Genomic DNA, 25,865 nt, shown 5'->3' with positions numbered 1-25,865 from the left:
TTTTTAGGGCTAGTGGAGCAATGTTTACCTTAAAGTTAGCAGAGCAACATTCAACAGTACAATATTCTTCTTAAAAGCCGACAAGACAATGTTTTTTATAAGGCTAGTAGCTTGATGTGTTGATTCATTCTCTTGATGTGATGATTTGTCTGGGTGTTGGTTATGTGTAGTCCCATGATTAGGATTTCATGCATTTTGTTTTGATCGAATGTTTCTAGTTATGTGTTCAATTAAATGCTCTTTACATGTTCGTTACTTAGTTAACGCAATTCTTAGTGTTAGTCTGACTTTTATGACGAATTTTGATAGTTTTGTGATACATACAATATTTTTTTATTTAGGTTGCAAATAATACTATTTTACATATACAAGGATTGGGTAACCAATAGGTACATTGATAGTTATTTTCATAAGATTTTTTTTATTATTATTAACAATGTTGGCGATGTATTGTATATATTTTTATGTTGTAGATAAAACTATTTTGGTGCAACAACTTGAAAGGCTCAAAGATATTGACAAACACATGAACTATCATTTCTTATTATGCGGTGAAGATGTTTGTTTAACTGGGGGTTATTTGTGTTGTTTATATACATAGTTGCAAGAAAGATGATTATGTATTAGATGATGAGATTTTTTTATTAAAAAGTTATGTTTATTGATTTTTCTAAACAGTATATATTATAAATCATCTTTACCTCTAATAAGAGTTTTTTTTAATGTTCAAGATTTTGATGAAGAAGGATAATAGAAGTTATCTTCAGATCATGAGGAGTTATTTTTTAGGCTTTCTCTTGTGTAGCTTTCATGAGAATAGTAGTTTTTTCTTATCAAATTAATGATGGATATATAGATATTTCTATTATTAGATGAATGTTGGCATGAAACCTATGTACTGACTTGTAAGTTAAAAAATATTAGAATTTTATATTATGTATATCACTTTTAATTTATAAAGAGAGTTTTTCCTTTTGTTTTGAAATGGTAATTCAATAAATCTAATCTAGATTAATTTGTATAGTAAATATTTTTTTTAAGATTATTAATTTTGATCACAAATGGTGCATCTAACAAACCAAAACATTAGGAATGGTAATTTACTATCTTCACTTCTATTTGACGGCACATTACCATCTCAATTTAGTGTCTCTAGCTTTTTCACAGGATAAAATATAACATTTGAGACAAAAAAATAGCCGTCTTAAATACTTTTGAGACAATTGAACAACTGTCTCATCACCGTCTTAAATATCATTTGAGATAGTAACACTGTCTCAATATTTTTTTGAGACGTTTGTATTGGGGACGACTACATTACTGTCTTATCACCGTCTCAAAAACATTTTGAGATACCAAATTTATAATTTAAGATATATTTTGTTGCGTCTCAAAAATTATTTTTTTTCTAGTAGTGTAGGGCAATGACTTCCTTAAAGTCATCAGGGCAATGTTCTTTATAAGGCTAGTAGAGCAATATTCCTTAAAGGCAACAGATCAATGTTCTTTATAAAACCAACAGGACAATATTCCTTAAAGTCAGTAAGGCAATGTTCTTAATAAGATTAGTAGGGCAGTGACTTCCTTAAAGCTATCAGGACAATACTCTTTATAAAGTCGGCATGGCAATATTCCTTAAAGCTAGGAGGGCAATATTCTTCAGGTCGGCGGGGCAATTAGGGATATAAATAAGTCGAGCTTAGTTGAGCCTTGGGGTATTCAAGTATGTTTGATAAGGTACCCGAGCCAAACCAAGCTGAGTATAAAATGAACCAAACTTTCGAAATGAATGTTCATGCTTGGCTTGGTTTATTTTTTATGACCTTGACCTTGTTTGAAGCTTGGCTTAATCTTGGTTCATTTATATGTTATCAAGCTCTCAATTCAAACTTGGCTTGAGCTTGATTCAAGATTGATTCGTTTAGATGCTATCGAGCTCTCAATTCAAACTTGTTTGTTTGTTTGGAACTTTTAGTTGTTTGATTGGTTATTGAGCTTAATAATTCAAACTTATTTGTTTATTTTATTTTATTGTTTATTTAGTATATTGATAAGAGTTTTATTAATGAATATGGTTCGTGAACATTGTCCACGAACGTTAACGAGCTGAACACATATGTGTTCAAATTTGTTTATTTAGTTTAATGAGTTGTTTAAGCTTATTTGTTTAATTAGTCTTATGTATATTGAACAAACATAACTAAGTTCTTACCAAGCTGATCACCAAATTTATTCACGAATGTTCGGTTCATTTACAGCCCTGAGGGCAATGTTCTTTATAAAGCCAACAGGGTCATATTTCTTAAAGCCAGTAGGGCAATATTCTTGATGAGGCCAGCAGTGCAATATGTGTAATAAAATCAACCGGGCAATATGATTAAGTATGGGGAGCATCAATAAACACTTGGTTGCCCACACGTGGTAAATTAGAAAAATAATAGAGACAATTCCCTGGAAGGTCTTCCCTCCCTTGCGTGACAATTAATAAGTGAATGATATGCATCACTAAGTCAAAAAGTTATTCTTGAAGCCTCTTCATCTTACGTGGAAGCCATAGATTGGTCTCACTATAACAAACCCATGGACCCACATCATCACGAACTTGGGCGAGAAAGGGAGAGGAAGCGTGGACGAGGATGATGTGGAGATTTTGTCTCTGGACTCTATATATACACCTCAGACGACAATTATGAGGTACATTGGTTTTCCTTCTTTGAAATCGTAGAGGAAACTCCTTTTTCAAGTTCTTCTTCTTCGATTGTTCTTCTCTTACCTTTCCAAATGGCTACTGATTTAATAGTCAAAGAGGTTGTGCCGGAAGAGTCAGCCTGACTCTAACTTGTGTTACTATTTCAGATCTCACGGTTTCAACCATCGAAGATGACCTGTGAAGGAGGAGGTTCCCGAGCGAGGAGGAAAAGGAGCTAACAATTATTATTTTCATATATATTACTAATGAATTATTGATAAGATTTTACCAGACAACTTATTAATATTATTATATTAAGAAGTGAGTATGATCCTCCTTACCCTAATTATCTTTTGATATTATTTCACATGCTTAAATCAAGTTCAAAAAAATTACCATTCTCAATCAATAAAGTATACCATATTCTTTTTGGTCGAAGTGAAATGATCATATAATTTCCAGTGGTTCCTTGACCATTTGATCCAATGTCCTCAACATACTGTAAATTAAGATTCTCTCTGGATGAGATAGGTCACAAGCCACAAAAATATGCCTCTTCATTGCGATTTCAATCCAACTGCATCCCGCCGGTTTCTTAAGGTCCATTGTCTTCATCTGTCTCCTGACCTGCTCGACACCCTCCCACTTCCCATCTGCGGCATAAATGTTAGACATCGTCAAATAATTTCCAACATTTTCAGTCTCTGCATCAAATAATTTAGCTGCCACGAGCTGCCCTATTTCAACTTCCTTGTGAATTTTACAGGCACCGAGTAATGCTCCCCACACACCGGTATCAGCCTCACATGGCATGTCAAGTATAAATTCATAAGCTTCTCTTAATCGACCTCTTCGTGCAAGAAGATCCACCATGCAAGCATAGTGCTCCATAGTAGGTCTAATACCATGATTCTCGATCATGGATTCGAAAAGCTTCCACCCCTCATCTATTAGACCGGCATGACTGCAAGCTGACAAAAGAGCAGTCATTATAACATGATCTGGCTTGACATTAGCCTCGAGCATATCAAAGAACATCCTGATTGCTTCGTCTGCCAATCCATACATCGCATAGCCGCTTAGCATAGCGGTATAGTTTACCAAGTCCTTCTTGGAGCTTGCCTGAAAGAGTTTGTATGCATCACTAATGCTTCCGCATTTTGCATAAGAATCTAAAAGAGTACCTACAAGGTAAATGTCCTCTAGATGATTGCGAATTACATAGCCATGGCACTGCTTTATCAGATAAGGAGAAGCCACACGCACACAAGCTGGAAGGATGCTCATAATACTCAGAGAATCAGGTTTCATGCCTTCATTCTGCAGCTGATGGAACATAACAAAAGCTACATCACTGCAATAATATAGTGCGTGACCTTGAATCATAACGTTCCAAGTCGTTACATCTTTCTCAGACATCTGAACAAAAACCATTTTTGCATCATCTGGACGACCATGTTCCAGATAGCCTGAAATCATTGTGTTGCCAGTGATGACATTCCTTTCTGTCCAACTGCAGAAGAATTTATGTGCATCCTGAATGTCACCGCACTTTGTGTATGCATCGAGCATTGCATTGCCGACGGTTACTAAGCTCACAAAACCAGACCGGAGGGCATAAGCATGAATTTCTTTGACTTTCCTTCTGCCATTTAAAGTACTAGCCTGAATCACACTCAGTAATGTTATAGAGTCGGGATGTATTTGTTCACGATTCATTTGATTCAGCAGGTTAACAAACTTCTCCAACCGACAATTATCAACGTAAGCTGAGAGCATTACATTCCATGACACTATATCTTTTTCTTTAATACCTTCAAATGTTTGCAGTGCATTCTCTAGTTTGCCACACTTTCCGTATAAATCAACAATGGAGTTTCCTAAGGTTGTTTCTTTGTAAAGAAGGTGATGACGAAATGCATAACCATGTATCCTCTTTCCCCCTTCTAGATCATATCGTTGAGTGCATAATGGAAGAACACTTACAAGAGTGATTGAATCAGGCTTTCTTCCACTCATCAGCAGCAGCTGCAATAAAGCAAATGCTTTTGAAATCCAACGATTGTTAGCATATCCAGCAATCATGGTATTCCATGTCACTAGGTCCCGCATATCCAATTCACCGAAGACACATTCAGCTCGCTCCATCTCACCAATTCTCGAATAGTACATCATGAGTGCATTACAAACAGAAAGGTCAGTGTCGAGACCATGGCGCAATATGTAACAGTGGAATTCCATGCCGTAGCGCGAAGCATCTTCTAGAAATGCACATACAGGGAGGATGCTCACAATTGTGATTTCATTCAGCAAGAAATTCATTGACACCATCTGAGAAATCATTGTGAGAGCATCATCAAAGAGCCCACACTGTGAGCACCCTCCAATCAACGAATTCCATGAGACAATGTCCTTGTAAGGTATGAGAAAGAACACTCTACGAGCATCATCGACGAAGCCACACTTGGTGTACATTGACACAAGTGCATTCCCAACTAAAGTACCAACTTCCAGTCCCATCTTTATAGCATAACCATGGATGCTCTGTCCAGATTGCAGAAGATCTAGCTTGGCAATGACTGGAAGAATTACAGCAAGAGTTATCGCATCAGGCTTACTTTCTTCGACACCGCATACATGCATCCTTAGGAACAAATGCAATGCCTGATCATGAAGTGCAGCACGAGCATATCCTGTCAAAAGCACATTCCAAGCGACTGAATCTAGGCTATCCATCTCCTTGAACACCCGACGAGAACTACACAGTGCACCGAACTTGGCATACATATCTATCATAGCCTTCTGAACTGCTGCAAAGACTACATAGCCCGTCTTCATTGCAAACCCATGGATGGCTTCTGCAGGCCCCATATCAAGAAACACAGTCACCCCCGCTGCAGACTTGATGGTGGCAGCAAGAGCAAAGCTGTCCGGCATCAACTGGGCACTAAGCATCCTTTTGAACATTGACAGAGATGCGTAATGCACATGGTCTGATGTGTAACACCTGATCCTCTTGTTGCAGTTTTTAGAATCTGGTAGAGGCATTTCGTCGAGCAGCTGAGAAGCATCCCTGGTGTTGGATTGAGTAACGCCATTAGAAATGGCAAGCGCCTTACCAGAGAAAGCTGAGTACAAAGTTCTAATGGGTGCTAACTTCAGTTGGATGGATACTCGTAGAGCGCATGCTTGAAACATCAAACTGCTAGTTGAAGGTCGTACAATCTCACTGGATATATCCTCGATCCAGCATTTTATTTCTGAGCCAAGGTCTGCACACAATCAACCATCCGTGTTGTTGCTATCCGACAGAGGAACCTTTAGACACAGCGGCGCTCTGTAGGGAATCGGATTGGAGTCGGAGGTCGCCAGAAGTTTATCGGCACCGCCGGCGGCGGCGGCGATGGAAAGGCTTGAGAGGGATTCGTGTTATATATTTATAACGGGCGTGTTATTCTTCTGGCTACGAACCGTCATATTGGGTGTAACAGCGCTTCGCCTCTGCTATATAATTACCTCGATCGCACTGCTCAATCTGCAAATAGCGAAAACTAGGGTTTTGATATGGCGGCCGCGATGCAGCTTGTTGCTCTGCCTGCTCTTCATCCTCATGGCTCGTCTATTATTTGATCGAGGTTTGTGAGCCATTCTTCTCGTGGATCTGTTTCTTCGTCGAGCATATTGAAAAATTTGCTTCCTTTTTGCGTACTTGATCTTTCATCTGCTCTTTTCGAAAGCTTTTCTTCGATTTTGTGTTATGCTCCTGTACATGCATTTTTCATCGAGGTATTCCCTGCGAAAATAGATCTTTTGTTCAGATGGAACATCGGGCAAACCCTAATTTTTCAGTGGGTGTCTCGGCAAATAACTCTGCTAACATCCTATCTATGAACAGCATGTGCTCGATTTGTCGATCTTTCCGTATTTGATTTCTTCGTGTTCGTTGCCATTTTGCATCTGGGTTTCTTCCAATGCATTTGAAGGTGGGATAGTGTGTATCGGTGTTGTGCTCTCATAGAACGCATTTCTCACTGAAAGTGGTTCCTGCAAAAGCGATTTTGGGGGAGTAATGGAACAAACCCTGATTCTTCATTGGTGTCTCGACAATTTATTTTCCTCATTCTGAAGCAATGGAGGTCTAATCATGGTTGCTATTTTGTCATGTGTATAAATCTTCTCATTTTGGCTCGGATTCTCTCTTGCTGTAGTTTGTGTTAACAATTACTGGTTATGGATGCCCGATGATGGAAAATCTTACAACTTTAGAGGCTTTTATGTTCTTCCAGTGTTGACCACATTTGCTGATTACGCTCACAGCCCGACCCGATTACGCCATTTTTGGCATCGCTTTACTTCTTCTTCTTCTCCTTCTTCTTCTTGTTATTATTATTATTATTATTATTCAGTATTCACGTGAATGTGATCAATCTGGAAATTCATATACTAAGCCTCGATGATTCTGAAAAGCTATGAGATCTGAGGGCCACCTGCACTGATTTTCTTGAATTAAACATGTTGGTCCAGTAAATTGCTTGCATGAAAATTTTAAAAACTCGTATTTCATTGGTTTATCCTTGCTATTTCTTATCTTTTTTTGTCTTGATTATGCAATTTTACCAATTCTTTTTGTATTTTGATTCTTTTCCCTCTTTGTTTCGGTGAAGAACATCTGTAAATCATTTTTTTTATAACAATAACCCTCTGCGAGAGTTCGGCCAGCTCATCGCCCAAGTCGACGTCGCCTTCGATACAATCGATGCGAAGGCGACACAGCTGACAGAACTACAAGACAAAACTACGCTTCTTCCCCGGAAGAACCAATGACTGGCGCCTGCTTCCTCTCTATAAAATCACACTTCTATGGCCCAATTCAATCATCATGCATTCCGATATCTTCAATCCATGGCGGATGTGAAGCTGCTCGGGAATTCGCCATGCCCCTACGAGCCCGCGAGGGTGGCCCTACAACTGAAGAAAGTCGAGTACGAGTACTTGGAAGAAGAGATCGGTGGCAAGAGTAAGCTCCTCATCCTCGCATCTTACCCCGTCCTCAAAAAGATCCCCGTCCTAATCCACCGCATCCATGGTGGCCGCCTCCTGTGCGAATCCGTCATCGTCCAGAACATTGACGAGGCCTGGCCAGCGGTGCCTGGCCTCATTTCCGCGAGGCCCCACGACCGCTCCCTCCACCGTGGGCAGAGAGGCTCTGCAGGCACGAGGCGGTGCAGGGGATGATGCCGGAGACGGAGAGGCTGATGGAGATCTTCCAGTAGGCCCAAACAGTTAGAGAAAAAGACAGCCCATAACAGATTTCATGGGCTATAACTAATTATTCAAATTCAACTTCCAAACCGTCTGGAAGTTGAATTTGAATAATTAGTTATAGTTGAATTTGAATAATTAGTTATAGCTCATGAAATCTGTTATGGGCTGTCTTTTTCTCTAACCTTTTTTATTGTTCTCACTGGAAGTAGTCCACGCTGTCAAAGGCTACTAAATTTTTTTTTTACTAACCAGAAAAATACAAAAAAATAAAATTTTAAAAAAGAGAGAAAATAGTCTAACTTTGTCGAAAAATATAATTTCAATTAAAATTAATTTTGATTTAAATAAAATAGGAAACAAACGCCCTTTTTATTATTGTTTCCATGATAAAGGTGAGAAGTTCCTTTTTTTAACAATTAGGTGTGAAGAGAAATAAATTATGTACAGTTTGTATTTCGCCTGTTTATATTTCGCCCAAATAAATTGTTTGTATTTCGCTGTTTATATTTCGCCTTTGAAACAATGAGAGGAAATGTGCAAATACAAGGATTTGGAGTGTTCAAGTTTATTTGATAAGGTAATCGAGTTGAGTCGAGTTTAAAATGAATCAAGCTTTTAAAATGAATATTCAAGTTTGACTTAGATTTATTTTGTATGAGTTTGTGCTTTTTGAAATTTGATTTGAGCTTGGTTCGATTAGATATTTTCAAACTCTTAATTTAAATTTGACTTGAGTTTGGTTCGAGCTTGTTTCATTTAGATATTATCAAACTCTTAATTTAAGTTCGTTTGATTGGTTATTAAGTTTAATAATTTAATTTAATTTAATTTATTTTATTGTTTATTTAGCATATTGAAAAGAATTTTATTAATAAATATAGTTCATAAATATTGTTCACGAACGTTGTTTACGAACATTAACGAGCTGAACATATATATGTTCAAGTTTGTTTGTTTATTTTAACGAGTTGTTCAAGTTTGTTTGTTTAATTAATCTTATGTATATTGAACGAATATAAAATAAGTTCTTATCAAGTCGAACATCAAATTTGTTCACGAACGCTTAATTCATTTATAACTTTAAATACAAATGGTCGTTTGTTTATATTTCGCCCAAATAAATTGGGAAGACAAGCGGTCTTCGATTTGATTAGCTTTGATAAATTTAGAACACACCTTTAAAATTATCACCATTAAAATTTAAAATTTGATCAACTTCTTATGGAAGGAACAAAAAATCTAGCAAAAATTAAAAGGACACTTTTTTTTTTTTTTTCAACATCCCTTATTCTTATGATTTTATAATTGTTAAGTATATTACAATTTCATAGCTCTACAATACAATGTAGATTTAACCATATGCACTTGTACATTTACATTGTAGCACACCTGATTTAATGCATGAGGCAGGAGAACGAGAACAACTATGTCATGTTAAAAGGGACGGATGGGATGAAACATTTTTTTGATTAAAAAAATTTAAAAAAAAATAACAATCTCAATACATTCTTTTGATTTTTAATTTTTAATTTGTGCCCCCAAAAAATTGCCTATAGAAGTTGACAAGGAATAGTTAGCTACCACCATGTCCTTCAAATCAAATGAGGTTGGAATAGAGACGTAGAATGGAAGAAAGAAAGGCCAAATGATGATGATAAAAAATCACAATCACACAGCCATCAATGACCCACCACTTAACATTATACCAAGTGAATGGACAAGAAATTGTGTATAATTGAAGACCCCACTTTGATATGTATTCTCCTAGCCATAAATCAAGGTCAGTTCATAACAGATTTTGATTGACAATCGAGTTGATGCAATTGCAACCAGATTTTGATCCTCAATTAGAGATCTACAGAGTTTAAACTGCAACTCTCTGAAGACGCACACCAACCAATAACAAAAGCAAGGAAAGAGAAAAGGTGTGCATATATAGTTCTCCAGATTTATCCGATAGGCAAATCACAGGGAAAGACCGTTTATCTCCGAAATTAGTCGGACGAAGCCTACCCACTTGAATTATCAAAAAGAAAAAAAGGAAAGAGATAAGGGACAGACAATTTCTAGTGGTTCTTTTTAGTTTATCAGGCATAAGGAATCTCACCTATTTATTTTTGTTTTTCCAACTATAATTTAAGCATCACTTCCTGCCTACCATGTCCCAAACATCCTACAAAATCATTTACTTTAAGAAATCAGATTCCATGTGCAACCACTTGATGATGTTTAAATTTAAAAAAACTTGAGAGCAACATCCACTCTCTAAAATAACCATTTCTTAATCTGATTGCTAAAGACTAGGATTAAAAAAAGAAACACTTGCCTTGCGAGAAGTAATATAAGTTATCCGTATAAGTGACATATGGTATGCATATCGCGCAACTCTCATGACTTAGCCATCCGCTGACTAATGCATTGAAACTTCTTGGTGTTTTTACTCATAATGTCTATGAAGTTGCTTGATCTAGGGAGATGAAAGACATATTAGTGTTACGAGTCAAACAATTCAAAAATATGGGAATCAACTCTAGTAAAATTTAGCCAATAACTAAAGCTTGCTTAACTATGCAGGCAAGGCTCCTAGTATTAGGCTTTGAAAATAAAGTAAACACTTTGAATCTCTAGCATAGAAGTGCATATCAATCTCTGTCAAATGTCCTTTCTTCATAGCTTCAAAAACACAAGGAAACTATTCATGGTGGGCATCTCCTTTCTCATTCAAAGATAAAGCAATCCAAGTCAATTTTATTGTGATAAGGAACAAACTCAACAAGATTTGATCAGGAAATGAGATATATTTATTAAATTGCCCATTAATTCAAATTGTGATAATAGAGGAGAAGACATGTAAGAGTGCAGGCTAAGAAAAGCAATCATAATTCTGAAGAGTGGGAGGACAAGAACTTGATGTGCGCACAAATGCCCCACAATGATACAAGATCTCCAGGCCATTATGATTCTTTCATCCGCACTCTCTAATTTAATATTCTTCTCCTCTAATATTTCATATCAGTGCTTTCATTAATCAAACACTTGCCTTGATAAGCTTCATCTCTAGTGTTTCATATCAGTGCTCTCGTTAATCAAGCATCTGTCTTTAGAAGCCATTGAAAAGCACCACCATGTTGTTCTAAGATGCTCCAATCCTAGAAAGAAATTTGCCAAAACTAAAACACCTCAATCTATGAACAAAATGATTCATATGTACAAGAGAAAATCTATTCTTGATCAGAATGAATTATAGAATGATACGAGCATCAAGTCATCAACTAATTCAAAGGAAGAAAGGTAAACTTGTGGTATTGGATGCAAAACTCAATCCATAGTTGGATTAGATTATATCAGTATTTCAATTAGTAACAAGAGTTCTCCCCTTACCTAAAACAACTGAAATAGAATACTACTACATATATACATAAAAAAGAAACAGGATATAAAGGCGAAAGAAAAGGTTATTGCAGTTAGAAGTACCTCAAGGGGACTCTTTGGCTGAAAGTCTCTTCAAGAATTCATAGGTGGTGATCATGGTGGTGGCAGATAATGACATCGAAGCCCACCTTGGACCGAGACCTCTGTAGCAAGCTCCCCAACCTCCTTCTCTGAGAAGACTCCTCATAGTTCGTCCAATTGTCATTCTCTCACCTTCGCCATCCAGAACTTGCATCCTTGTCTTGATGGTGTCCAGAGGCATCGTCACCACCGCCGACGCTCCACCTGCTACTGCCGCGCTTAACCCTTGGACCGTAACCACAGCCCCGCATCCCGGCCTTAACTCACTGCCGCCTTCGATAATGTGGTAGCCGATACCGCTCCAGATCAGTCTCTGAGAAAGATAGTAGGAGGCCCACCAAACGGCATTTGATGGAGCATAGGTGAGAATTGACATCCCGAACCCTCGGTAGAGTCCGCGGAGGCCATCGGAGTACAGGATCTTCCTGAAGGCATCGACGCCACCGCGGTACTTAGCGGTGGAAGCGGATCCCTGCACCATGAGGCGTTGGCTGACCACGTCGATAGGCGTCCATACGAACTGGGCAGCGATGGCCGCACTGAGTCCGGCAGCAGCGGAAGCGGCAGCCGTAGCAGCAGGCTCAGGGACCCCGAAGCGAAGGGTGGCGGTGCCAACAGCGCTTTTTGTGGCCTCAAGCGCGCCCATGTAAAGAGCCCGCGCAGGCACGGTACCGGCGAGAGAGGTCGCAAATCCACGGTAGAAACCCCGGGGGCCCTCGTGGCGGAGGATGGAGGCTACCGCGCGGAGGCACGGCGGCGGCGGATGCGCGACCTGGATCCGCGTCTTGAGGACCACCGCCGGGTACAGAGCCGCAGATACACCGGAGAAAAGTCCCGCTCCAAGGACGAAAAACCGCCACTTGTCGAGCATCTCCCAGTCCACCTCCGCCGGCAAGTGGATCTCTCCCGATGCCGTCGACGCCGCCCTCTCCTCCTCCGCCACCGCACCTGTGGCAGTCATATATCTCATCTCCCTTCCTCGATCTCTCTCCAACCCTCGACCTCTCCTACATCTCTTCAAAACCCTACTTCTAATTTCTCCACACTGTACATGGAGCCAAACTTCTCTCGAGAGGTGACCCACATCTGGGCAATCTCACCGTTCATGGACGACTTCGGACCATGCGGAGAACCCGATCCATGATCGGAACGAAGAATCGACGACGAAGAAGAGGGAAGACGACGACTATACAGGGCTTGGCTCCTGGCGGACAACGCTAGGGGCGTCAGTGCTGGTTATTGGATCTACAAGGGACTTTATTGCATATTTATAGACCATTTCAACCGCTAAGGAAGCGACGGAGCTGCTGTAACAGGCGTCACTCACCGATTCGCAGTTAGACAATGGGGACCGCGAGGTCTAGCTCCCCCGCAGACCGTGCTGACGTGTCCGGGTCGCGCTACAATTTTTGCGACTCTATGTTTCTTGCCGTTCTACCCTCCTTATTATTGGGTATCTTCATGGACCCAATCCTGGTACGAAGATGAGTATCTGTCCTCTTTACCTCGTCCTTCTTTCTACCTCGCCTCATTCCATCCCTCTCCTCTGGGACTTGTAAGGCCGCTTCTCCGAAGCCATCGACGCCGCCTCAACCGCCTCCTTGATCTGCTCTCAAATTCCGGTTCCCTTCCCGATGCACGCCTTTGCCCTAACACTCTCATCGTTGGGCATTCCTTCGCCGGCGATCTCGATAAGGCAAGGAGACTCTTCGATCGCTCCCCCGATAGGAATCTCTTTTCTTGGAGCACCACCATCGTTCTCGAACAGGTACGCAGCTTCTGCATCAGATTGTGATTTTTCTTTGCGGATCTGGAATGACTTTTAAGGTGGATGGTTCGCATGATGGGCTTGGCATATAAGAAAAAACTTCCTTTGAGTAAGGCATATTGAATCAAGGGGGATTTGTCATTGCTTCTTCTTCCTTGAACTCTTTCTCCATTGAGACTAAGCTAAGGCTGTCCATCCAATCCTCCAAAAGACTTCCGCTGCATTGCAAGAGTCGGCTATGATGACAAGTAAGCGATACAATCACTCTTGCGATAGATTCAGGTTAACCCATTGACCGTCATTGTTTCGATTTTCAGTTTTAGCCTTAAGATCAAATGGATTATTTTCAACATTTGGTAAATATGCATTGTTTCTTACTTCGATAGACTATCGTGGAGGCATATTCGTCGAATGTAATATGGATAGGTTAGAATTTAAACTCTAGATCAAGTTTTTTGAATTATCCATGAAGAACACGATTGACTGCATGATTTTAAAAAAATTTTAGTTGAACAATAGCTTTCAGAAAATTAGGTTTTCAACTACCAATAGATTGGTGAAAATTACCAATCAATTGATAAGTACAAAACTAGGCACGAGAGAGTTTGAAATTAATAGGCTAGATCGATTGGTGTTCACCAATCGAGTATCACGAGGACCAATCAATTATTGAACTTGGGTTGTGTACAGAATAGTTTAGTATTGATTAGGCAAATCGATTGCCATGAGGAGTCAATTGATTGTTGAGCCTAGGTCGGACATAGAAAGTCGAACAATCGATTGGGTCGATAATTGGTTAACACCAATCAATTGTCATATGTACCAATTGATTGTTATTTGCTGAATTGTCTACAGAAGGTTTCTGAATCAATCGGTGAGATTGATTGATGTTCACCAATCGATTATTGTGAGACGTCAATCAATTGGGATGGATGAATTTGCAAACATAAGCCTTCTGAATAGATCAAGGAACTCGATTGCTGAAGAGCAATTGATTGGCATTGGTGTCTTGAAAATGATACATAAGGTGTGTCAATCGATTGCAGCTTGAAGGTAATTGATTGACAATAGTATCAATCGATAGGTAGCAGATATCAATCTATTGATAACTGATTAGCTACGTTTTTAGCAATATTTCATGTATTCTTCTTCGTGTTTGCTATTTAGTCAAGCCAATACTATCGCTAAAACGAGAACTACTTGGGAGGGCTAGGGGTATTTGCATAGATAAATATACATCCGTGCTAAAGATAGTTAGCCCAAAGGAAAGTCATTTTTTATGTCGGATATATGTTGTAGGAAGCTCACAAGTCTAATTTGACTTTTAAGTTATGTGCATAGTATGTTAGCTTAAAGTTTGAACAGCATTCCCATGCTTATTAGCACAGACTATGAAAAATGAAAGGAACATATTACAGTTTTATTATATTGCATGGATCGAGGCTTTGCATATAAATGATCGTCTTACACCTTTGACTAGTGATTCCACTGCGGATCAAAAAGTGATTTATGACAAGTGGAAGTGATCAAATCCAATGAGTCTAATTATCATGAAGATGTTTCTTCCGGAATTACTTAGAGATTTGATTATTGAGAATGAGGATACTAAAACCTTTATTAAGGAGTTAGCAGACTGATTCGCCTCAAACGAAAAGGTCGAGACTACTATACTTCTCACGAAGTTAGTGTCAATGTGGTATAACAAGATGGGTAGTATTAGGAAGTACATCATGGAGATGCTGAATTTGGTTACAAGGCTTAAGATACTAAAGTTGAAAATGTCCGAAAGCATACTTGTGAACTTAATTCTAATCTCTTTGCCTACACAAATCACTCCTTTTAAGATAAGTTACAATACTCAAAAGGAGAAGTAGATACTAAATGAGTTTAGCTCAGTGTGTACAAGAAGAAGTGAGATTAAGGCATGACACATCTCACAGTGCTCACTTTGCATCTCCATCTTAGTATTCAAACAAGAAGAAGAGAAAGGATAAAAGTAAGAGTAAGGGCAAGGGTAAATAAGTTATAGTGACAATGGCTTCAAAGCATAAGGTGCAAAAAAGCAATTTAATAATGTTGTTATTATTATTATTATTATTATTTAATAATAATAACATAATTTATTAAATTATTAAATTAGATATCATATACCAAATTATTATATAATAATAATTTAATAATGTTTTTCAATTCGCATGATGGGCTTGGCATATAAGAAAAAATTTCCTTTGAGTAAGGCATATTGAATCAAGAGGGATTTGTCATTGCTTATTCTTCCTTGAACTCTTTCTCCATTGAGACCAAGCTAAGGTTGTCCATCCAATCCTCCAAAAGACTTCCACTGCATTGCAAGAGTCGGCTACGATGACAAGTAAACGATATAATCACTCTTGCGATAGATTCAGGTTAACCCATTGGCAGTCATTGTTTCGATTTTCAATTTTAGCCTTAAGATCAAATGGATTATTTTCGAAATTTGGTAAATATGCATCACTTCTTACTTCGATTCTATCGTGGAGTTTCGGATTGATGCATATTCGTCGAATATAATATTGATAGATTAGAATTTAATCTATAGATCGAGTTTTTTGAATTATCCATGAAGAACGCAATTGACAACATGATTTTAAAATTTTTGAGTTAAAAAATAGCTTTCAGAAAATTAGTTTTTCAACTACCAATGGATTGGTGAAAATTACCAATCGTTTGATAAGTACACAACTAGGCACAAGAAGGTTTGAAATTAATTGGCTAGATCGATTGGTGTTCACCAATCGATTTTTATGAGGACCAATCAATTGTTGAACCTGGGTTATGTACAGAACAGTTTAAAATTGATTAGGCAAATCGATTGCCATGAGGAGTCAATTGATTGTTGAGCCTAGGTCGGACACAGAAAGTTGAACAATCGATTGGGGTCGATCAATTGGTTAACATCAATCGATTGTCATATGTACCAATTGATTGTTATTTGCTGAGTTGTCCACAGAAGGTTTCTGAATCAATTGGTGTGATTGATTGGTGTTCACCAATTGATTATTGTGAGACGTCAAACAATTGGGATGGATGAATTTGCAAACATAAGCCTTCAGAATAGACCAAGGAACTCGATTGCTGAAGAGCAATCGATTGGCATTGGCGTATTGAAAATGATACATAAGGTGTGTCAATCGATTGCAGCTTGAAGGTAATCGATTGATAATAGTATCAATCGATAGGTAACAGATATCAATCTATTGATAACTAATTAGCTACGTTTTTAGCAATATTTCATGTATTCTTCTTCGTGCTCGCTACTTAGTCAAGTCAATACTATCGCTCAAATGAGAACTACTAGGAAGGGCTAGGGGTATTTGCATAGATAAATGTACATTCATGCTAAAGATAGTTAGCCCAAAGGAAAGTCATTTTTTATATCGGATATATGTTGAAAGAAGCTCACAAGTCTAGTTTGACTTTTAAGTTATGTGCATAGTATGTCGGCTTAAAGTTTGAACAACATTCCCATGCTTATTAGCATAGACTATGAAAAATGGAAAGAACATATTACAGTTTTATTAGACTGCATGGATCGAGACTTTACATATAAATGATTGTCTTGCACCTTTGACTAGTGATTCCACTGCGGATCAAAAGGTGATCTATGACAAGTGGAAGTGATCAAAACTCATGAGTCTAGTTATCATGAAGATGTTCCTTCCGGAATTATTTAGAGATTTGATTATTGAAAATGAGGATGCTAAAACCTTTATTAAGGAGTTAGCAGACCGATTCGCCTCAAACGAAAAGGTCGAGACTACTATACTTCCCACAAAGTTAGTGTCTATGCGGTACAACAAGAAGGGTAGTATTAGGAAGTACATCATGAAGATGTTGAATTTGGTTACAAGGCTTAAGATACTAAAGTTGGAAATGTCCGAAAGCATACTTGTGAACTTAATTCTAATGTCTCTACCTACACAATTCACTTCTTTTAAGATAACTTACAATACTCAAAAGGAGAAGTAGATTCTAAATGAGTTTTGCTCAGTGTGTACAAGAAGAAGTGGGATTAAGGCATGACACATCTCATAGTGCTCACTTTGCATCCCCATCTTAGTATTCAAACAGGAAGAAGAGAAAAGATAAAAGTAAGAGTAAGGGTAAATAAGTTAATAATGACAATGGCTTCAAGGCATAAGGTGCAAAAAGCAATAAAATCTTGACCCAACTTGGTTCTTTTATAAAAAGAAAGGTCGTCTAAAGAAGGATTACCCTAGATACGTCAATTGGCGTGTCAAGAAAAGTATACTTATAAACTTTGTCAGTTCAGAAGTCAAGTTAACTATTATACCTAATAGCACTTTGTTGATAAATACGGGTGCAACTACTACATAAGTGTAATTATGCAGGGTTACCTCAGGACCTTAATGTCAATTGATATTAAAGCATTCATCAATATGAGAATTGGCAAGAAGACTAAAGTTGAAGCAATTGGTGGTTTTGAGAGTTTATTTAGGGAAAATGTACTTTTGAATTTGAAAAATACATATGTAGTATCATTATTTCGATGGAACTTAATTTCTATTTCATATTTAGACAAATACTGATACACTTGTTCATTTGGAAATGGAAAATTCACTGTTTTTTGAAATTCTATTTTGTATGGTACTGATTCTTTGATTGATAAACTATACATGTTGGGCACTGAAATCCATACGAATAATATTGTAACGTAAAGTATAGGTGTGAAGCGTAGTTTGACAAGTGGGAATTTATCCATGTTGTGGCATAGGCATTTAGAGCACATCTCTAAACAATGCCTAGAAAAGTTAATGTAACTAGGAATTTTCAATTCTTTCGATATGTCAGATTTTGGAGTATGCATTGAGTGTATCAAGGAGAAAATGTTGGATCGATGGAATTCACATATCTCCACAATGATATAATATTGTCCACTTTAGACATAAGCCCTCATAAATTTATTTTTTAGCTTTACTCGAAAGACCTCATACCAATGGATATGTCTTCCATCTTATAACCCCATAATATTTTTCAACAATCTTCCCCGCAAACTAAGTACCACCATATTCCAATCAAGGGCACTCCTTTTCACTACATTTAGGCTCAGGTCTTATGTGAAATACCCGGAGCACCACCTGCGTCGAGAGCTTATCATGGATTTTTTTTTTCTGGGAGCCCCCTACCATTATTCCCATGGTTCGAGCCTCCCCCACCTCCTTTGTTAAGGTTCCCCACATGGCTCCATCTTGACCATGACTCTAATACCAATTGTAGGACCAGAAAGTGTTAGAGGGGAGGTGAATAGCGCATCTCATTAACTCCCGTTATTTGAAAACTCTTTTTGTGATTTTTTCAAAGTTAGCAACAGAATAAACAAAACAAAACACAACAAGTACACCTTTTATTTTTTTTTCTTAGTTCATAGCCCAACGACTGTTAGTCCCAGGTCAGTAGTTTTAATCGCCTTCGATGGGCAATTCACTAATTTGCTCTTTTTCAAAAGAGAAAGAGGTTCATCTTTATAAAAAAAATAGGAACGGTAAGAAGTTTACTTTTCATTTACAAAAAACAAGTACTAAAAATGAAATAAAGAACACAATAATACACCGACAACAGAATCAAAAAGTTGTCGAAGCACAAAGTCATCGTGTCGTCAACGTTTCAGAGTGAGGCGAGAGTCAGAGCACATGGAAATTAATGATGGACCATCAACACAAGGTCTGCTTTTATAGGCCCGAATCAGTCTACTAATCAGCCGGATCGATCTACTGATCAGTCGGATCGGTATACCGATTAGCGTAGAAATAATATCCAGATCTGCTAGATCATTTTAATGATCCTTGGGATCGATTTACTTTTCATTTACAAAAAGCAAGTACTAAAAATGAAATAAAGAACACAATAATACACCGACAACATAATACGAAGATTAAGCGAAGTTGTCGAAGCACAAAGTCATCGTGTCGTCAACGTTTCAGAGTGAGGCGAGAGTCAGAGCACTTGGAAATTAATGATGGACCATCAACACAAGGTCTGCTTTTATAGGCCCGAATCAGTCTACTAATCAGCTGGATCGATCTACTGATCAGTCGGATCGGTATACCGATTAGCGTAGAAATCATATCCAGATCTGCTAGATCATTTTAATGATCCTTGGGATCGATCTATCGATCTAGTCTTGGCCACTCCTGTTCTACCACGTCAGCATGTCGATGAGTCTTCTGCCATGTCAACAACTCAGTCCTTATTGTTAATGTCACGTCATCCAGTCAACTCTTATCCTTTTGCCACATCAGACAGGTTATCTTTATCCTATGTCATGTCAGCAACCTGGGACTCAACTAGTCAACGTCGGATGTCACGTCAACACACTAAAGAATTTGGCTGACACGTCATTTTCAATCTACCGATCCAGTTGATTGGTTTATCGAACCTATTAAATCTACTGATCTAGCTTATATGTCTACCGATACTTGTAAAATAGAGTTAGCACAGAAAATAATAATATGAAATTGTAATTGAGTTTGATAATTGCCTGACTATCCGATCTCGGCTTCAAATTTGAATGAATTTATTGGCTAGATCGACGCCTAAGGTTGTCCCACAAATGGGACTCATCCTTACCTATTCTTCCTTTCAGAAAAACCACTCCACTCTAGGAGAATTTACCTAATCTCAAATATTTGGTCATCTAGACTTTTTTGTACTTTTGCTTAGCATCCGATTTTTGACCCCCCAAGTCTTCCTTTGATGTTCATTCCTCGCTGACCCATCAACTTGTAGACATTCAGTTCGCTAACCGTGTTAGAATGTATACTAAAAGTCTAGCTTTTGTATAAACATTTATTTTGAAATGAGAATCACATTGGTCAAATGTCTGCATTTAGTTAAATGCAGTTGTCCAATTAATTTATATTATAGATAATATGGTGTGTAGTGTCACACAGAAGATCATGTTATTAGTTCCTTATAAATTATAAATAGAAGCTCACAACCAAGATGGATTGGGGTAAACCATTGAAATGGTTGTAGTGTAATTTGGTACTAATTTATTTTGACTATAAAATTACACTAGTACACTATGTGTGTATAGAGCGGGACCATTTGAGGTTGTTCCTTCTATATTGACTGCATAAAAGAACAGAACTTCTGTTATTATGGATGTGCGTAATCTTAATCTCGATATAATAACAGGCACATGTACTTAGTATTTATTTCTTTAATTTATCAAAGGGTGAGATTTATTCATTAAATCAATAGGCCCGATAAGTTAGGAAATAATATTATTTATATGGTGTGTTGTTGATTATAGAAGGAAACTGTGTCATATTTATTAGGATGATGATGTCCCCTTGAGGAGATCATAAGGATTGTCATGTAAACCCTACAGGTGGGCTTAGTTCCGACATGACAATAAAGTTGAGTGGTACTACTATTGTAGCTAGATGTTAATTAAGTGAGTTGTCAGTAACTCATTTAATTAATGGACATTCGATATCTTAAACAGAGAGATTAACTCACTCATGATAAGAAGGAGCCCATAATATAATATGAGATTGGTGCGGTAGTTCAATAATAACTCTTTAGTGGTATGAGTTATTATTGATGAACTTGAGTTGGGTGTTCGGGTCGAACACAGGAAGCTCAAGCTCATTAGGAGGTTAAAACAAATTCCTCCTCTAGGTCCCTGTTGCAGCCTCTATGTATAAAGTCTCGCATCCACCCAAGTCATCCTTATGGCCGGTGACATCCTTGCTTGGTGCCCAAGCAAGGGGTCGACCACCCCTTGCTTGGTGCCTAAGCAAGGGGTCGGCCAAGATGGTATCGTAATAACCCGGTTATGAGATTCTGGTTAAGTATGACTTAAAAGGTTAGATGGTACCATCCATATCACCAAGGTGCACCTCCTTTTCGGAAGCCCAAACTTAAGAACTCCAAAATTAAGCGTGCTTGACTTGGAGTAATCTAAGGATGGGTGACCTTCTGGGAAGTTTTCCAGGGTGCGTGCGAGTGAGGACAAAGCACGCTGAAAGGACCTTCGGTGGTCTGTGGAGGTAGTCATCAACCCGATGGGCAATTCTGGTGGTGTTCCTGGTTCGGCCCGGGTGGGGCCCGCCCGGGCCGGGGCGTTACATTGGTGGCCGAAAGTCTTGGAAGAAAGAAGGACTTTGGTGAGATTGATTGATGTTCACCAATCGATTATTGTGAGACGTCAATCAATTGGGATGGATGAATTTGCAAACATAAGCCTTCTGAATAGATCAAGGAACTCGATTGCTGAAGAGCAATCGATTGGCATTGGTGTCTTGGAAATGGTGCATAAGGTGTGTCAATCGATTGCAGTTTGAAGGTAATCGATTGATAATAGTATTAATCAATAGGTAGCAGATATCAATCTATTGATAACTGATTAGCTATGTTTTTAGCAATATTTCATGTATTCTTCTTCGTGTTTGCTACTTAGTCAAGACAATACTATCGCTAAAACGAGAACTACTTGGGAGGGCTAGGGGTATTTGCATAGATAAATATACATCCATGCTAAAAATAGTTAGCCCAAAGGAAAGTCATTTTTTATGTCGGATATATGTTGAAAGAAGCTCACAAGTCTAGTTTGACTTTTAAGTTATGTGCATAGTATGTCGGCTTAAAGTTTGAACAACATTCCCATGCTTATTAGCACAGACTATGAAAAATGAAAGAAACATATTACAGTTTTATTATATTGCATGGATCGAGGCTTTGCATATAAATAATCGTCTTACACTTTTGACTAGTGATTCCTCTGCGGATCAAAACGTGATTTATGCCAAGTGGAAGTGATCAAATCCCATGAGTCTAATTATCATGAAGATGTTCCTTCCAGAATTACTTAGAGATTTGATTATTGAGAATGAGGATACTAAAATCTTTATTAAGGAGTTAGTTGACTGATTCGCCTCAAACGAAAAGGTCGAGACCACTATACTTCTCACGAAGTTAGTGTCCAAGCGGTATAACAAGATGGGTAGTATTAGGAAGTACATCATGGATGTTGAATTTGGTTACAAGGCTTAAGATACTAAAGTTGAAAATGTCCGAAAGCATACTTGTGAACTTAATTCTAATCTCTTTGCCTACACAAATCACTCCTTTTAAGATAAGTTACAATACTCAAAAGGAGAAGTAGATTCTAAATGAGTTTAGCTCAGTGTGTACAAGAAGAAGTGAGATTAAGGCATGACACATCTCACAGTGCTCACTTTGCATCCCCATCTTAGTATTCAAACAAGAAGAAGAGAAAGGATAAAAGTAAGAGTAAGGGTAAGGGTAAACAAGTTATAGTGACAATGGCTTCAAAGCATAAGGTGCAAAAAAGCAATTTAATAATGTTATTATTATTATTATTATTATTATTATTTAATAATAATAACATAATTTATTAAATTATCAAATTAGATATCATATACCAAATTATTATATAATAATAATTTAATAATGTTTTTCAATTCACATGATGGGCTTGGCATATAAGAAAAAACTTCCTTTGAGTAAGGCATATTGAATCAAGAGGGATTTGTCATTGCTTATTCTTCCATGAATTCTTTCTCCATTGAGACCAAGCTAAGGTTGTCCGTCCAATCCTCCAAAAGACTTCCACTGCATTGCAAGAGTCGGCTATGATGACAAGTAAATGATACAATCACTCTTGCAATAGATTCAGGTTAACCCATTGACAGTCATTGTTTCGATTTTCAATTTTAGCCTTAAGATCAAATGGATTATTTTTGGCATTTGGTAAATATGCATCATTTCTTACTTCGATTCTATCGTGGAGTCTCGGATTGATGCATATTCATCGAATATAATATGGATAGGTTAGAATTTAATCTATAGATCGAGTTTTTTGAATTATCCATGAAGATCGCCATTGACGACATGATTTTAAAATTTTTTGAGTTAAAAAATAGCTTTCAGAAATTAGTTTTTCAACTACCAATGGATTGGTGAAAATTACCAATCGATTGATAAGTACAAAACTAGGCACAAGAGGGTTTGAAATTAATTGGCTAGATCGATTGGTGTTCACCAATCGATTATTATGAGGACCAATCAATTGTTGAACCTGGGTTGTGTACAAAATAGTTTAAAATTGATTAGGCAAATCGATTGCCATGAGCAGTCAATTGATTGTTGAGCCTAGGTCGGACACAGAAACTTGAACAATTGATTGGGGTCGATCAATTGGTTAACATCAATCGATTGTCATATGTACCAATTGATTGTTATTTGCTGAGTTGTCCACGGAAGGTTTCTGAATCAATCGGTGAGATTGATTGGTGCTCACCAATCGATTATTGTGAGACGTCAATCAATTGGGATGGATGAATTTGCAAACATAAGCCTTCAGAATAGACCAAGGAACTCGATTGCTGAAGAGCAATCGATTGGCATTGGTGTCTTGGAAATGATACATAAGGTGTGTCAATCGATTGCAGCTTGAAGGTAATCGATTAATAATAGTATCAATCGATAGGTAACAGATATCAATCTATTGATAACTAATTAGCTACGTTTTTAGCAATATTTCATGTATTCTTCTTTGTGCTCGCTACTTAGTCAAGCCAATACTATCGCTAAAATGAGAACTACTAGGGAGGGCTAGGGGTATTTGCATAGATAAATGTACATCCATGCTAAAAATAGTTAGCCCAAAGGAAAGTCATTTTTTATGTCAGATATATGTTGAAAGAAGCTCACAAGTCTAGTTTGACTTTTAAGTTATGTGCATAGTATGTCGGCTTAAAGTTTGAACAACATTCCCATGCTTATTAGCATAGACTATGAAAAATGGAAAGAACATATTACAGTTTTATTAGACTGCATGGATCGAGACTTTACATATAAATGATTGTCTTGCACCTTTGACTAGTGATTCCACTGCGGATCAAAAGGTGATCTATGACAAGTGGAAGTGATTAAAACTCATGAGTCTAGTTATCATGAAGATGTTTCTTCCGAAATTATTTAAAGATTTGATTATTGAAAATGAGGATGCTAAAACATTTATTAAGGAGTTAACAGACCAATTTACCTCAAATGAAAAGGTCGAGACTACTATAGTTGCCACGAAGTTAGTGTCCATGCGGTACAACAAGAAGTGTAGTATTAGGAAGTACATCATGAAGATGTTGAATTTGGTTACAAGGCTTAAGATACTAAAGTTGGAAATGTCCAAAAGCATACTTGTGAACTTAATTCTAATGTCTCTGCCTACACAATTCACTCCTTTTAAGATAACTTACAATACTCAAAAGGAGAAGTAAATTCTAAATGAGTTTAGCTCAGTGTGTACAAGAAAAAGTGAGATTAAGGCATGACACATCTCACAGTGCTCACTTTGCATCCCCATCTTAGTATTCAAACAAGAAGAAGAGAAAGGATAAAAGTAAGAGTAAGGGTAAACAAGTTAATAGTGACAATGGCTTCAAGGCATAAGGTGCAAAAAGCAATAAAATCTTGACCCAACTTGGTTCTTTTATAAAAAGAAATGTCGTCTAAAGAAGGATTATCCTAGATACGTCAATTGGCGTGTCAAGAAAAGTATACTTATAAACTTTGTCAGCTCAGAAGTCAAGTTAACTATTATACCTAATAGCACTTTGTGGATAAATACGGGTGCAACTACTGACATAAGTGTAATTATGCAGAGTTACCTCAGGACCTTAATGTCAATTGATATTAAAACATTCATCAATATGAGAATTGGCAAGAAGACGAAAGTTGAAGCAATTGGTGGTTTTGAGAGTTTATTTAGGGAACAATGTACTTTTGAATTTGAAAAATACATATGCAGTATCATTATTTAGATGAAATTTAATTTCTATTTCTTGTTTGGACAAATGTTGATACACTTGTTCATTTGGAAATGAAAAATTCACTGTTTTTTGAAATTCTATTTTGTATAGTACTGATTCTTTGATTGATAAAATATACATGTTGGGAACTGAAATCTATACGAATAATATTATAACGTAAAGTATAGGTGTGAAGCGTAGTTTGACGAGTGGGAATTTATTCATGTTGTGGCATAGGCATTTAGAGCACATCTCTAAACAATGCCTAGAAAAGTTAATGTAACTAGGAATTTTCAATTCTCTCGATATGTTAGATTTTGGAGTATGCATTGAGTGTATCAAGGAGAAAATGTTGGATCGATGGAATTCACATATTTCCACAATGATATAATATTGCCCACTTTAGACATAAGCCCTCATAAATTTATTTTTGAGCTCTACTCGAAAGACCTCATACCAATGGATATGTCTTCCATCTTATAACCCCATAATATTTTTCAACAATCTTCCCCGCAAACTAAGTACCACCATATTCCAATCAAGGGCACTCCTTTTCACTACATTTAGGCTCATGTCTTATGTGAAATACCCGGAGCACCACCTGCGTTAAGAGCTTATCATGGATTTTTTTTTCTGGGAGCCCCCCTACCATTATTCTCATGGTTCGAGCCTCCCCCACCTCCTTTGTTAAGGTTCTCCACATGGCTCCATCTTGACCATGGCTCTAATACCAATTGTAGGACAAGAAAGTGCTAGAGGGGAGGTGAATAGCGCATCTCGTTAACTCCCG

At 37.6% G+C, this 25,865-nt stretch overlaps 2 protein-coding genes across 2 annotated transcripts; both read right to left on the bottom strand.

The window, feature by feature from the left end:
* Nucleotides 1-3,061: 3,061 nt before the first annotated feature.
* Nucleotides 3,062-6,108, bottom strand: LOC122042259 (putative pentatricopeptide repeat-containing protein At5g08490). The gene has a single exon (XM_042602274.1). The coding sequence runs from the start codon at nucleotides 5,885-5,887 to the stop codon at nucleotides 3,137-3,139; it is 2,751 nt and encodes a 916-aa protein (XP_042458208.1). The 5' UTR covers nucleotides 5,888-6,108; the 3' UTR covers nucleotides 3,062-3,136.
* Nucleotides 6,109-10,732: 4,624 nt separating this feature from the next.
* LOC122042258 (solute carrier family 25 member 44-like) lies at nucleotides 10,733-12,803 on the bottom strand. The gene is made up of 2 exons (XM_042602273.1): nucleotides 11,429-12,803; nucleotides 10,733-11,103 (listed from the first exon to the last, which is right to left on the bottom strand). The coding sequence occupies exon 1, from the start codon at nucleotides 12,435-12,437 to the stop codon at nucleotides 11,430-11,432; it is 1,008 nt and encodes a 335-aa protein (XP_042458207.1). The 5' UTR covers nucleotides 12,438-12,803; the 3' UTR covers nucleotides 10,733-11,103; nucleotide 11,429.
* Nucleotides 12,804-25,865: the final 13,062 nt, after the last annotated feature.

Source organism: Zingiber officinale, chromosome 2A (assembly GCF_018446385.1).
Source record: "Zingiber officinale cultivar Zhangliang chromosome 2A, Zo_v1.1, whole genome shotgun sequence".
Classification (NCBI taxonomy): Eukaryota; Viridiplantae; Streptophyta; class Magnoliopsida; order Zingiberales; family Zingiberaceae; genus Zingiber; species Zingiber officinale.
This window is presented reverse-complemented; position numbering and strand designations above follow the sequence as displayed.